Source organism: Geotrypetes seraphini, chromosome 14 (genome assembly GCF_902459505.1).
Source record: "Geotrypetes seraphini chromosome 14, aGeoSer1.1, whole genome shotgun sequence".
Lineage (NCBI taxonomy): Eukaryota > Metazoa > Chordata > Amphibia > Gymnophiona > Dermophiidae > Geotrypetes > Geotrypetes seraphini.
The window spans coordinates 10,089,060-10,104,816 of record NC_047097.1 but is presented as its reverse complement, the minus strand read 5'-3'; the positions used below and the strand labels follow the sequence as shown (position 1 = coordinate 10,104,816).

Sequence of the window (15,757 nt, the reverse complement as noted above, 5' to 3'; positions counted from 1 at the left end):
GATAAACATATTTGACACAGCTAACACAGACGTTAAGGGAACTACTTCAGACATACACATATTCAAACAATAATTTAGTCTTCTCAAACAAAACTTTGAAACGTCACAGAAATGCTGCAAACATTGCTCTGCACTTTAAAATGTACAAGACACAGAGGTTTCATTGTAGTGTGGAAACAAATTGCTATCCTTGCTATGGTTAATCTGACCAATGAATACTGCAGATTTTGACATTTCATCCTGAACAGTATTATAGGGGTAGAAGGCCCAATATGGCTAATCCCCTTCCCCCCCCCTAAAAGAAGTGGCTAACCAGAAAGCCTTTCCCAGTCCCTCCTTACCCTCCCCTCCCCTCCATTGCACAAAGGGATTTTTAATATGGCAGCAGCAAAACAGGAAAAATAGAGGAGATGAAAAGAATGACGAAGAGAAGGTAGCGGCAGAGGAGACAATGATAATATTAGATTTCAAAAATAAGTCCATCTTTCTTTATATAAGGCGACTCCTATTGCAAGCAACATCTTACCAAAAGAGGAAGTTCACTGCTGTAAATGGCACTGTTATCACTGTTAAATAACATTGCAGGCATTCAGAGGTTTAAGGCTGAATGATAGATTGCACCTCAAAAATGTTTTTCAGCTGACTAGTTTTCCTTTGCACATTTGGTTGTCAAGTTTATTTCTGTGAACTTGGGAGAAAAGCAACCTTTATGGTAACTATACCACAGGGTGGTTGCAGAATAAGGAACAATCAGACATTGGTACCCTTCTGAGCCATGGGAGCTCCTTGGCTTCCTGGGTCACCCATTTGTATGTACCCTTCTGTTCTCAGTCACAGCCTCCGTCACCGCTGTAATTGATATATTACAGATTGTACTAAATACACACATGCAACTTTTCTGCTTCTCCTGAAACCCAATTCTCCTATGACTGATAAGAAATCCCCAAGTGCCAGGTTTGCTTGTATACCCCCTTTGAAGGCAGCAGGAGGAGTCAAGAAGAAAAAAGCTGTTCATGCTGAGTTTAATGTGATCACAAACTTTAAATTCTTAGGAGGAACTGGAGTACAAAATGTTCCCCTGCACACTTCTATCATTGGTCAGACAAAAAAACCTCCTGAAACTTTTCCAAATGTGTATTACAGTTGCACTTTTCTATTCTTTCAATAGTTTCTGAGACCCTTTTCCTCCTTAAAGGAAACATTAAGGTATCACATAACCATTTGTATGACTTACACTATTTAGCTTACTCTTCCTTCTTATTCTAATGGTGATGATCTAATATGCTGCTCACACTATCTAATCGATGAATTTTGGGGTTCTATGTATGAGAATAGCATAAGCAAGTTATTTGACAATATTTATCATCATGAGGATTCCCAATATTTATGCATCACTCTGAATTCAAATGCAGAAGGAAGCAGCCCATAAGCACTGCAAACCAGCATAAGCATGGTTCTTGATGGCAGATGCAAACTGCTCACAAATGGAAAAGCAAAGCTCCTTCCAGCTTAGAACAATGGAGGAAAAGACTAGGGGCTAGATTCACTAAGCCCACTGATCGTGTCCCGATCCAATTCACTAACTTTCCTCCCGCACCCGATCCAATCATGCAAATGAGGGGACATGGCATGCAAAGTAGGAAGGGCCTCGATTCACTAAACAAAATTCAGGAACACCGAATGGGCTGGCCAATCAAGAAGAAGCGACAGCTCACGTCCTTTCCTACTCTCTGCCGCCCTAAAATCCCAGCCCTGCAAAAACTCTGCTCTCTGCCTCTCCTGCCTTTGCCTCCCCAACTCTCCTAAGCATAGTCTCCCAGTGACAGCCCTGCTGGTGGGTGAGTGGTCAAGAAGAAGTGACTGCCTTTGCCCCCCAACTCTCCTGCCTTTGCTGCCCTTCCCTGCAGTGCGAGCCCGTGGTTTTAACCCGCTTTAAACCCGCACGTTAAAACCACGGGCTCGCGAATAAAAAAATAAAAAAGCAAAGTTTGCAAGCGCATGCGCAGACGATCTACAGGTAAAGAAGATGGTCTGCGCATGCGTCAGGATCGCTCTCCAGCGATCCGTGTGGTCGGTGGGGGGGGGCATGCCTCTGATCGCCCCTATTTGCAAGAGGATGTGTTGAGAATCAATCGGCCTGCCATAGATCGGGTAGGATTGGGAAGGTTAGTGAATCTAGGCCTAGGCCTAGTATTGCTAATAAGAACATAAGAGTTGCCTCCGCCGAGGCAGACCTTAGGTCCATCTTGCTCAGCGGTCCGCACCTGCGGCGGCCCATCAGGCCTATTGCCTGAAACAGTGGTCCCTGACTAATTTTATAACTTACCTCTACCTCTATTCTTATCTGTACCCTTCTATCCCTTTGTCCTCCAAGTAACGAAGAAATTAATCTTGCACCACAACAGATATGAACAGTTTGACAGTGAATGGTTCATGCCGATGTGTTATGAATAAATAATGGCAGTTTTAGGGAGAGCGATGGGTTATTTGGAGGTGCTGCTCACTGCAACAGCATGTTTGAATACCTTTTGGAAAGTTATAGCATGTTTTTGTAAAATCTGAACACTGAAAAATAAAAAGTTATTATTTTTATTTTGTTTTGCACACCTATCTGTATCTAATAATTTGTTTATATGACATTAGATAGTAATAATATTATGCAACACTTTCACATGGACAGTGCAAGGTGAAGAAAAGAAGAAACACAAGCACAGTTCAAAGTTGATAAACTCAGGGGAGAAAAAAGCCTCAGAAGCAAACTCTCCCACCCCACAATAGTGGTGTTCAGTGTATTCAGGCAAAAACATCATTGGCATAAAAAAAACTTCCCCAGGAATATCTAAAGGCTCTGTACAGTGCAATAATTGAGCTCTTGTATTGTAAACATTGTTATGTTGTTTGACTTGGGGGTTATTTTCTGTACTGGTTAAATCAATAAAGATATAAATTAAAAAAACAAAGAAAAGAGCTGGTCTAATGTTTTAAAAACTTTTATTTAGATTTACAAAATGGTGAATATGGACCATGTGATGAGCTGAGCGAGGCAGGCTGCTTTCTGTGTGGCTCTAGGGCAGTGTTTTTCAACCGCTGTTCCGCGGCACACTAGTGTGCCGCGAGATGTTGCCTGGTGTGCCGCAGGGCCGCCGGGCCCGGAGCTGACAGGGGGCCCGAGGCAGGGGCGCCAGTAGCTCGCCAAGGCAAAGTGAGTCGATCACCCAGGACTCACTTTGTCTTGGCGATCTAATCTATGGAGCCGATAAGTCTTCTTCTCCCCGACGTCAATTATACAGTCGGAGAGGAAGTTCGGGCCAGCCAATCGCTGCCTGGTTCGGGCCAGCCAATCGCTGCCTGGCTGGGCGGAACTTCCTCTCCGATTGTAGAATTGACGTCAGGGAGAGCATGCGTCGGCGTCGGCTTTGGGGCCTGTTATCCATTGGTGGGTCCTGTTCCCCGATGGCAGTGGCAGTGGCTTGGGGAACGGCAGGGAGAAAGAAAGAAAGAAAGGGGGCAGGCAGGGAAACAGAAGGAAAGAAGAGAAACAGAAAAAAAGAAAGAAAGGTCAGGGAGAGAGGAAGAAAAAGTTGGGGGAGGGAATGAGGTGTGGAGGAGAGAAAGAATACAGGCTGATAGAAGGGAAGAAAGATTGGATGCACAGTCAGAAGAAGAAAGTGCAACCAGAAATCACCAGACAAGGTAGGAAAAATGATTTTATTTTAAATTTAGCAAAGTGGAGGCAGTATTACCACAGTTTTCAAAGGAATTTGCCCAAATAACTTAATAGTTAACTGGGTAAATTCCCAGAGATGAAAACTTCCCTTCACTTACTATGCACAGTTCTGAATTTATATCTGCTGTCTATATTTTACAATATGGTCACCTTTTACTAAACCGCAATAGTGGTTTTTAGCGCAGGGAGCCTATGAGCGTCAAGAGCAGCGCTGGACATTCAGCGCAGCTCCCTGCGCTAAAAACTGCTATTGTGGTTTAATAAAAAGGATGGAGGGTATATTTGTCTATTTTTGTATGCTATAAAAACCAAATACAGAGAGAGACTGAGAGCTGTTGACGAAGAGCTACGTGTGTGTCTTTCTTCGATTCCAGCCAGAATATCAGCTTTGTGTTCAGCCAAACAGGCCCAGGTTTCGCACTGAATAAAGTATTTTATAATTTTTATTTCATAATAAAGTAATTATAAAATACTTTCTTTGTGTTTATTTGATTCCTATTCAAGAGAATTACTTTATATATAGTCAATATAGGCAGAGAGTTAAATTTTTTAACATTTTCTTATGGTGGTGTGCCTCGTGATTTTTTTCATGAAACAAGTGTGCCTTTGCCCAAAAAAGGTTGAAAAACACTGCTCTAGGGCTTCCTGCCCCATCTATTGAATTTCTTTTTTTAATTCATTCATTGGCAGCATTTGGAACTTTGGTGCTCTTGAGCACACCTATATGGACAGATTTGTTACAAAATCGGCAGCTGGGATGGCTTTCAAACAGAAAAAAAGATAGAGAAAAGGCAAGGCCACATGAGGATTCCAACACGGAAGAGGCTACACAAGATATGCTGCATTTGGCCACGGCACACATTGTTCAACTTACCAGTGCCATGATTCAAATGCAATACATATAGAGGGGAACTGAGATTGGACAAGCTCTCCGGACAACTCACCACACTGGAGTCTTATATGATTGAATCCTCAGTGAAAATAGATGCAAATTATGACCACAGCTTCTAAAATAACCATCACAATGTTTACATAACAACAGTAATGTAGTTAACAGAGGTGGAATAATGGAAATGGTAATTTTTATATTAGCTTGTTTAGGCTTCTTTTATAATAGAATGACCTGGCAGAACATCTACTAACTGTGCTAGCTAGACTTACGTTGTGGTGGCTGAGAATCAAATGGCACCATCATTTTTGGTCTCATTCCCCGTCTTCCTGCCAATGTGGACATGCTATCCTCAGATTCATGACCTACAGAGACCAAGAATTACAGGTTTCTTTCCAACAAGGGTTTTTGTTATGTCGTTTCAACAGCTGAAAAACATGACTTTTACAAAGTGAACAAAATTTTGTGTTTTTATTTAACCAAAGGCCACCAACTTATGATCCCACACCACCAAACTAGCAGGACATTTAAGCTACGACAAAGTATTAGGATTAGAAACAATACTAGCAATAACAATCTAAATAGATAAATAACTGCAGCAAAAAAATGGAGGGAATTCCCTGAAGCAGCCATTCGTGGGTGAAACAAGTGCCTTGTTGGATTTGGACATCGGTTCCTTGTCTTCACTTCAATGCCAGAAATGTGACTGTAGGAAGATCCCAAGTTTTTGGATCACGGTCCTGGCTTACATCAACAGCTGTGAAGATAAGTGTAACCTTCCTGAAGGTTCTTTTTCCTGTTCCCTGTGTACAGTGGTGAAATATTTTCCTATTTTGAAAGATTACATTTAGAGAAGTAGTGGAGTTTTTTTGCCTATGATACAGATTAAGAACGGCTAAAAAAACTCATTGGGTTGCCGTCTGCATATAAAACTAGTTAAGGCTTTTTTCTCCACTTTACTTAAATGGTTTTTCAAAGGATATTTCCACCACTTGGCTTATAACGTTGTTGCAACATTTTTTGCTGCAGTTATTTATCTATAAAGTATTATGATTGCCACGTCAGTCCATTTGCATAAATAGAAATAATGGTCAATTGTAGGAGGCATGATTTTGCTAGACTAATTTAGTAATCTGACTTTCAAGAACCACTTTTTCTTCTTCAGGTAAGTGAATCACAGGATAGTACACATTTTTAGAAGGGTAATACAAATATTGAAATGCAGTTTAAAATGCATATAGCTTTAAAAAGTTTTTTGTGCTTAAAGTATACTTAGCTGCTTGCTGGTTTTGTTTTTTTTAATATATCTAAAAAGTAAAACTTTAAGGCATGTTTACTCAAGTGCAGTAAAGCTTTGCACTTACTATGTCAAAGCCTGTGTAGTAACTGTTGAGAATGTACTCTGCAGTTGCTGCATAAGGCAGACATTTACGAGATGTTAATTACATGAACAAAAAACAAAACAAAACCATAGCAAACACATCTGCATGGTCATTATTATTACAAATTTTAAACCTCCCAAAATGATTCCCCATAATTAGCATGCAGAAATTCTCTATCCTACAATAAGCATCTATTGACCTTCTTCACTTCCTCATCAGCACTGCATGCCCTACCCACCCTTGACTTCTGCTGGTATTACTAGGGGTATCCTCGCTAGGTTATTTGGGGACAGTGAGCCTCAGACATTTCTAACTCCTCAGCTCTCAAAAGGAAAATGCAGCTTTTTGCCTAGTAGTAGTCTCACAGTAGGGTCAAGCTGGGTAACTAGTCTCCGTTTTGACCAGTATCTCAGTAGTGTTAACAATGAGCTTTTTTTTCTCACGAAATACTTAGCTGAAGGACTTGCCTCTATACGAGTTACGCCGTTGATGGATTGTCCCATCCATGGAATTGTCAACTGGTGTAACATCTTGAGAGTTGCGTGGAATTGGTGTATCTGTCATGATAGGGTTGGGGTCCGGTGATTTATCAATGGGTTTCAACTCCAACCTCTCATGGTGGATCCACAAATCAGGGGGTTTGACGTCCTTAGACGTTCCTTTGTATTTATGGGATCCATTTACTGATTTACAGGCTGCTCGCTTCCTGCATCAACCCAAGGATAAAAAAAACCAACAACTAAACTATAAATGGTGTTCAAATTTGGGTGCTGAATAAAAAAAAAAAAGATGCTCAGCGCTATTCTATAAATCATACCTGCACTGGGTGTCATATACAGAATAGCACAAAACTCTGGGATTGGCTCTCAACTTTTAGGTGTAAGCATTTACACCAATTGAAAACTGGTATTAATCCTAGTGCGTTAATTAGGCATGGATCCCCAAAATTCCTTAATATGGTGTGCATCGCTAGTGAACACCCCTGTCACGCCCTCCCCCCTCCCCATGGTCCCCTTTTCAGCTGCACGCTAGAGTATTAACACATGCATCTTTATAGCACTGTGTGTGTATAAATAGAAATTTTTGCCAAGTAGCATCAATTAGTCGTTACAACCCAGTTATTAGCACTAATTACTTTGCTAACTAATTAAATTGCACATGCAAATTGGGACACCCACAAATTTGCACCTGCAATTTTGAGTGCCATATATAGAATCTGGTCCATCTTGTTCACTATCATAAATATTTTTCTTTCAAACAAATCTATACTATGAGGCTCATTTTCAAAGCACTTAGACCAGTGTCTTGCAAACTATACGAGCTGCGGCACACTAACCTGGCGGCCATGGCTCTAGGGCACCCGGAAGTGGGTGGACGTCACCGCGATGACGCCACACACATGCATGATGTCATCACATCAACATCAGCATATGTGCAGAAGCCCCCAGCTGCCAGTGGGGGGTGCTGACAAAGAAGAGTCGCGAAGGAGAGATGCCAGCAGCAACTGACTGCCTATAGGATGTGCTTCTCACCACGAGAGACACGTCCTGTAGGCAGTCAGCCTCCTCCCTGGCGTCTCACGGCACACCTGAAATTTCGTGAGGCACAGAGTTTGTGATACACTGACTTAGACACACAAAGCACCATAGAAACCTATGGTACTTTGTGTGCCTAAGTGCTTTGAAAATGAGCCTCTATGTCACATAACAAAATTGCTAGAGATCACTCACTTTGAAGTTGTATAATTTATAAGCAATTAATACCCGAAGTGCTCAGAACCTTAAGGTAGAAAGACCGTAAGCGGGGACTAGCCCCGGTATTTCTACCATAAGGTTCTGAGCACTTCAGGTATTAATTGCTGATAAATTATACAACTTCAAAGTGGGTGATCGTTAGCAATTTTGGGGTGTTGTACAGCAGTTGGATCAACCCGACAATTTATACATATATTCCCAAGAGTGTTTTTTGGGTATCCTACAATTATGTCCCATTTTATTATGTAGATTAGACTGACTTGTAAAATGTTTAAGAGGCAGTGGTATGGGAAAGACTAGTTTCAAGCATTGCTACATTTGTGTGCAAAGGTTTAGACACTCCGTGTACATTTGGTTGCTAAGATTTATTGCTAAAAATGTATTGTCATGTATTCAGGCTGCAAAAACTAGAGGAAGCGTTATTAAGGAGTGAAGTTCTTCGGTATACTGAAAGAAGTGGGATATAGGGGTGATCCTGAAAGATAACAAAACAGGGAATTACTTCAAAAATATCAATTGACTTGTAGTAGTACATTTTGGAAAAAGGATGGGATAGAGGAGATGTGACAAAAACATATTAATACCTTTAAGTATAAATGCAGAGGACGTGATCTGTTTCAAACAGAAAGGAAGCTCTTGAATGTGGGGTTATAGATGGAGGGTGAAAGCAATAGATTCAAGGTTGTGAATGTGTGGGGCAGCCTTCTAGTGGAGATGATGAAGAAAAGGCCAATATCTGAATTCAACAAAGCATGGGGTAAGCACAGAAGATCTCTGCAGAGGAGGAGGAAGGGACTGTAGAATAGTTGATGTGAATGGGAAGACTGGATAGGCTGTATGGTCTTTATCTGCTTTTATGTTCTGTGGTTCTGTGCCAAGTAGCCTAAGTGCATACAAGAAGAACAAAATACACAGCAGTTCATATTTTGTGGGTATAATTGCTTGAGGAAGGGTAACACTAACGGATGAACTCTTCCAGAGCTGCCAGAGCCCAGAAATATATATAGGGATATGGTCTGTGCAATGGGTTAATTCACAGTCTGCGATGGATCTCTGCATAACTTCTGAAATAACTAATGCACTTTCAACTGCTCCTTTGTCTACAGTTTTACATTTAATTCCTATTGCACTCTCCCAATCTAACCAGGTCACTAATGACATGCTTCATATTAGAGAATGACACGGTGAAAAAATTCATCACCGTTCCCGTCCCCACGGATAACCGCGGGAAATAATCTCATGTCATTTTCTAGTGTCTATTTCAACCTCGGTCCTTCTACACCAGCATTCTTCAAAGCAAAGCTTGTGGGTCAGTGGTTGTGGCCATTCATACTCTCATTCTTATGTGAGCCAAGGATAATGAAGCCATTGTGACATCACTGATGTGATTGGTTCTTAGGCACTGGTGGAATGAGGCATTATGACATCACAATATCTGCTCTGGATACCAGAGACTGTCATTCTGTAGTGTCTGTTTCAACCTCGGTCCTTCAACACCAGCATTCTTCAAAGCAAAGCTTGCGGGTCAGTGGTTGTGCCCAATTCTACTCTGATTCTTCCGTCTCTCCTTAAAGAATGACATGAAGATGGTTTCCCGCAGTTATCCGTGGGGACAGGAACGGTGATTAATTTTGTCACCATGTCATTCTCTACTTCATATCCTGTAAATACTACAGCAAGTCAACCACTTGCACGAGAGTGAGCAATAGAAATTCAGAGAATGGGAAGGTTAAGAGTGGGATGGACCACTTGGGCCACTATCTCACCAATACTTTGCCCATCAAGGTCTCAGCAATTAGAGAGCTTGTGGGCAGATCTGGAGAGCAATATGCTTGACTCCTCCAATGAAAAAGGTGTCGCACTGCCCCCTGCCACAACAAACCCCTAGAACACAGATTTGCTTTTGAGTTTGCGTACTTTTTCTGATGAGAGGTAGTGCGGCGGGTGCACATGATAGCGACAATCAGCACCACCACTATGGTGACCACCCCGATAGATATGATGACGACCAGGAGTACGCTGTTATCAAAGGTAGACGTGGGGCTCCCATGATGGGTATTACTGCCTGAAAGAGAGAAAATACAGAATATGCACTCAATGCACAGACCTCAGCAGATATTTCTCATCTGAATTAACAAAAGTGATGGAAAAACAAGGCTAAAATGTGCCATGCTATCTCCAGGCTAACTTATTAGCTAACAGCCAATGAAGACTTTAATTTTCTACAGCAGCAAATGGAAGAACTAAATTCTGGACTGGAACTGCACAAAACTGAATAAGAGGTCCTTTTGCCAAGTTGTGTTAGGTGCTCATTTATGTCTAACGTTATCAAAAATGGAGTACCACCAGATGCACTCAGGCATCGTGTGGTAACTTTGACACTAGAGAATGACACGGGGACACATTTTTCCCCGTCTCCGAGGGAACTCATTTTCCCGTCCCGTTGAGTTCTTTTCCTGTCCCTGCCCCATTCCTGCAAACTCCGTACTCATCTGCACAAGACTCAAACACTTTACAATCATAAGTGTCCGAGGCTTATGTGATTAAGGCAGAGCTTACAGAAATAGGGCAGAGACAGAAACAGCGATAAAACTCGCGGGGACAAGAGGGGAAATTGAATTCCTGTGGGGATGGGGACAAATTTGTCCCCATGTCAGTCTCTATTTGAAACCAGTGCATACAAAAAAAAAAAAAATTGTCTAAATTTTGAGGGTGCGTATCGGAGCAGATGCTGGTCATTCCTGAGCTGCCCCATTCCTGATCTCCAATACAGCACACAAATTTAGCACATAGATAATGCAGGAGCCCTTACCACCTACAAAATAGGTGCCAATAAGAATCCATGCAGTAATGAAAAAACAAAAACAAAAACACGACCACATGCTAATGGCCTTTAACAGAAAAAATAGGAAGCTATTTTTAAGGCTGCACTATAAATGGCTTTTAGCGCATGGGAAAGACCTGAATAAGGGCATACTAAGGCCATCTTTTTTAACCACAGCTTAATACAAAGATCTCTCAATGAATCATCTAATATCCTTTTATTTTTTTTAAAACACTTTCCTAATATTAGATAGAACCACTAGAGAATATGGGTGAAATCTGTGATTTGTTGCACAATTTTCCTAAATGTTTATACGTGCTCTCATTAATTTTTCCCTCTGGAATTTGCAAGATTGGTTACTTTTCAGTGCAGGTTCCTGCGGTCTCCTTCACATAAATATGCAATTAAGAAAATCAGGAGGAAGATCAGTTGTAAGGAAGGTTAACAACAAATTTAAGTCAAAGCTTGGCAAGTTTTCCTAAAAGTACTCCACAGTTTATTAGTTGCTTTGGCTGATGGACATTGCCTTGGTAAATTCTAATAAGCAAAATCCAATTGAAAGCTTTACTGTACTCCAACTAATTGGTAAACCAAACTAGTATGAGACCTGGTTTAGAAGCAACAATTAGGCGAGTTACTTTGATTAAATATACCTATGGTATATGCTGATAACAGAAAAAAAGCTATGCACATCAGAGTATCACAACAGATGTTATCTGAGGACCATCCCAATTTGATTTTATTAATATTCCACCTCACATAACAAAGCAAATTACACACATTATAAAAGAGATAACTGGGGAAACTCTTCATGTATCCTTCTATGCTAATTGCAATAAACTTTAAAGGGAGAATTACCACCTGTTGATGCTCCACCCATATCCGGAGGACGAATTCCTTTCCCCGACACTTGGGCTGAAAGAAAAATGACAAGAGCATTAACAAGTTATGACTGAGTTTAAAAATACCAAACTGACATCTACTGCACACAAGATCAACATATAATTAGTGATAAATAACAACTTTGTAGTTCATGGATGTGGTGAAACTGAGCTAGCTGAACTTTGCCTATGACATCATCATTCAGCGCCAGTACTTCTGGATACAACAGTATAGAACTGGAGAACAAGATGCTAATTTTTTTTTCCTTTTTAGAGGTGATTCTTCTAGCCAGCACGCTGAAAGCCACATTCAGGCTTTCTATGGAGTACAAATAGGTAGTGTAGTGGCTGTCATTTCACTTAAGATAGTCAGGAATAAAACCCAGCAACTATCTGATTGGCCCAGTTAAGCATTTTGTCCTAAGGATGGACTAGCCCACTCACATTCAGTGCTACTTGGTCTTGTCTGGAGCTCACTGACCACTGTCATCACCTGCACCCTCTCTTTTACATATTCTCTTGCCTGCATATCTGTCCTGCATTTATAACCTGCTCGCGTTTTGGTTCTGCCTCATGAACATGTTGTGAGTATAAAGACCCGTCTAGTAGTTAATTATTATACACTTAAAATAATTATAGATACCCAACTTTTCACATTAACCAATATACCCTCTAGGTAACAAGGAAGTTAGAAAACAGATCAGTATCTGTATTATTCTGTGATCAGCAAGGAACTCCATAAGACAATGGAGAACGAGAAACTTATTATGAATAGTATCAGCGATGCTAACAATAGATGTCACACACATAGAGGTCCTTCTTTCTAATAACCTATTCTAACAAAACTGGGCTAAAATAAATTAATCACTTCCTTCACAGAAAATACATCATAGCATAGTAAACCTTCTCCATAAATAGAACAGGAAACAATGAGTTGTTTTTTCTTTAATCAAGATGAATTACTATATTTTCTTTCCATAATGAAAGGTTAAAAACACTTAACAGCAATTAACAAAATGGAATAAAAAAATAAAACATGTCCACTCCTCTTGGGGGGTGGGGAGCCCTGTTTTCTTTTGTTGGGGGGGGGACACAAATAACAATACTTTTGTCTGCTGTTTGCATATGTTATGGATTGTTGCTTAATAAAAACAGATTTCACTTAAAAAAATAAAACATATAGTATAAAATATTGGCCATATATTAGTGACCTGGATTGCGCTTGATGGACCATTGGTCTGACCCAGTAAGGCTATTCTTATGTTCTTATCCTCTAATTCTGATTTTGCCTTTCTTTTATGATAAACTTTAATCAGAAAAAAGGACAAAAGCTGTTAACTTGATGTTTAATATAGAATGTAATTAAAAAAAAATTCTACTTGAAACCTAAGAATACAGGGCTGATAAGCAAAAGACAAGCAGCAGTCAGCATCAGGTGCTCATTACATAACTGCCCCCTTTTCATTTTGAATACCAGGTCATCAAGGGGGTAATTCTATAAGCAGCAGCCCAGATTTAGATGGCAACTATGTGGGCAATGCTAATATTCTAGTCATTTATGTGGATATGCAATCACTTAAGCACAGAATCCAGTTACGTGTTATTCTGCAAGTACAAATCTATCTTCAATGCATGTTCTTCGTAGGTAGGCATTCGCACGGGTGGAGTCCGAGTAGAATTTTAAGTTACCCATAGATCTCCCCAATTTAGGTGCAAGCATTTACACCAGCTTAATGGCTGACGTAAATGCTTGTACCTAAATATGCATGTATACACTGGGTTAAACTACTATTCTATAAAGCAAAGTGATAATAAGTGGGGTGAAGAGATCTTTTCTCCTATTTTTGTTAAACCTTCGTTGTACATGTCTAGGCCTTGTACTTTGATTCCCTTCTCTCAGTTTCATTCTTGTCACCCGCGATACAAAGACCCATGCTTAGTTGCACGCAGAAGCATTACTTGTCAGTAGGGCTTCGGCCCTTCCACCACCATGCCCAGTTTAACCCCCGAGGAACTGGGAAATCGCAAGTCTGACACTTGCCCTGCATGAGATGGCACACCTCCCTTTGACGTGCCCCAGCTAGCTTCCCTTGTGCCCTGTGCGGCTGCGCAGAGCTTACTACGGTCCTGGGGATGGGTAATATGGTTATGGTTAAGCTCTGCGTTTCTCGTACTTTTCCCGTTAAGCATCCTCCTCTTCCCTGTCTGTGGCACTTGTCTGTGGCAACCTCGCCTCCCCCCCCCCATCCATCCCTCATGTGGTTCCTGAATCTCTGCTTTGCACCTGTTGTGCTCCAACGAGAATCACTAGAGCAGGAAGGGGGGAAAGCTATAGAAAAGTAATGCAAACCCCCTCCCCCACCCACACATGCTCACCAGCAGCAGAACCCGGCCCTTATCAACCCACCTCGATAGAGATCCAGGTCCAGTCGCCTGCCACACGGGATCCAGACGCTAAATGTGACTGACACGAAGCCTTCCCTCCGACATCGGCTCTGACATCGGGGGAAGACTTCCGGGTCATGTGGCGGTGCTGCAGGCAGGAAATAAAGATGAGCCTCTCGGCTCGAGCTGCCTCCAACCCCGCAGGATCCCTGAGACCACGAAGGAGCATCCCCACGGGATCCCTGCAACCCGAGGGGGCGTCCCCACGGGATCCCCGCAACCCGAAGGGGGAACCTTCAGGTTCTGCGGGATTCCCGTTGTCCTCATTCCCGTGCAGCTCTCTAATTCAGGTGTAGATTTCTGTGTAAGGATCTATAGCAGTCCTGTTTGCTCTGTTTTTCTAAAAGAAGGTGTGCTGCTGACCTAGGGCCTTGTTTTGCAACATTTCCTACAAGTATCCTGAAAACTAGAGTGATTAGGTAACATCTGTTTAAGACAGATTTGCATACACTGGAAATCCAGTGCATGTCATCCATGTCAAACGTATGTATTCATTGTGGCAATCCTGAAAGCCTGACTGGAAGAGTGTCCTTCAGAAAACTGGAAACAATGAAGTTATCTGTAGTGGTGTCTTTCATAGGCACTGTAGTCATCTGTACAGCAGTATCTTAGGTAGTCACCACTTGCCTAAGGATAGCCAGGTAAGCAAGGAATGATACCTTTTCTTTTCAGATCTGTTTGGAGGCACATAGTATACTGAAGCATTGAGCACCGTCATATTTACTGAGGTCAGTTTCAATTCCTCAGTCAGAATCTGTACTTGGATTTTACATCAGCAAGTGCAGGAAAGCCAGTCTTGCACAGATACTGTTGCAATTGTCAACAGCCTCTCTCTATGGTGAAAGAAGTGGTACCACTTCCCTCATTCTTCTTTCTTGAAGTAATGATATAAGGGATTCCTTTCAGATTTGAAGGAAGTGGGGCAGGTGGATTGCTCTCTTTGATGAGTAGGGAGGTGAGGAGAAAGATCTTTGTGTCCCTTTCATTTGATAGACTGTGGCAGAGAGGAAGTGGAGCAGTGGAAATAGATTGCTTCATTCAGTTCCAGCATCCTTTGCACTTAAGATGGGTGGATGAAGGAAAACAACACAAGTTCTCTCTCTGTTAGGCATGTGTAATAAAGCATGAAAAAACCAGAATTCTACCAAATTTTACTGATTATACTGTACAGTTAATTGCTTAGATGTATACAACAACTGGAGTTGCATCCTAGTTTCTGTGTCAGAGAGAAAATAAGTTTTCATTGGCTGTGTTTAAAAGTTTGCAAAGAAGCAGTTTCTGTGGCCTTCCTCTTCCTCTCTCTTCCCTAATATTAAAGCTTCCTGAGCTCAGCCTCCATAAGGCCTGTGTTTTCTCCGATTCTCAGGCAGGGCCATAGCAAGCTATGTGGAGACAGTGTGGTCATACATGGTGCGAGGGAGACAGGGGCTCCAAATTGAGTCATGTCCGTTGCCTTTCCAGCTTGGCTGTGACTCAGTAGCCGGGATAGTAGCTTAAGGGGATGTGTTGCATGGGGCATATTTCTGAATTGGGACGGTCCTGTTCTCAGGATGGTTCTTTTAATGTTGTTAAAAACCATATCACTTCTAATTTTGTGGTAATTTTGTTTGTGGCTAGTTTTAATATGAAAATAAGTTATTTAGTTTGGAATTTTGAAACTAAAGAAATTAAAAAGAATGGATGTTAAAAAAAAACAACCAAAAAACTATTGGATTGCTGTATTTCAACTTTCTGAACTGTTACAGCAGGATTTCCCACTGCTTCTTTTCTATTGTTTTATGTTGTAGATGTAGTAATCTTCTAAAATAGAAAGTGCTGTCTTCTGTGGGCCCAAGAATCTGTAGGGAAGAGGAAG

The 15,757-nt window shown here is 41.4% G+C and overlaps 1 protein-coding gene across 11 annotated transcripts in view; it reads right to left on the bottom strand.

Annotated features, from left to right (window-relative positions):
• NEO1 (neogenin 1) overlaps positions 1–15,757 on the bottom strand; it is a 360,380-nt gene that overhangs the window by 20,117 nt on the left and 324,506 nt on the right. For 10 of the 11 annotated variants that reach the window (XM_033919940.1, XM_033919941.1, XM_033919937.1 and 7 more), the window contains exons 21-24: positions 11,435–11,491; positions 9,670–9,817; positions 6,466–6,704; positions 4,889–4,981 (exon numbers count right to left, since the gene is read on the bottom strand). In XM_033919940.1, the coding sequence (XP_033775831.1) occupies positions 4,889–4,981; positions 6,466–6,704; positions 9,670–9,817; positions 11,435–11,491 (537 nt within the window). The remainder of the gene's footprint in view (positions 1–4,888; positions 4,982–6,465; positions 6,705–9,669; positions 9,818–11,434; positions 11,492–15,757) is intronic. The other variant, XM_033919931.1, reaches the window with a different exon arrangement.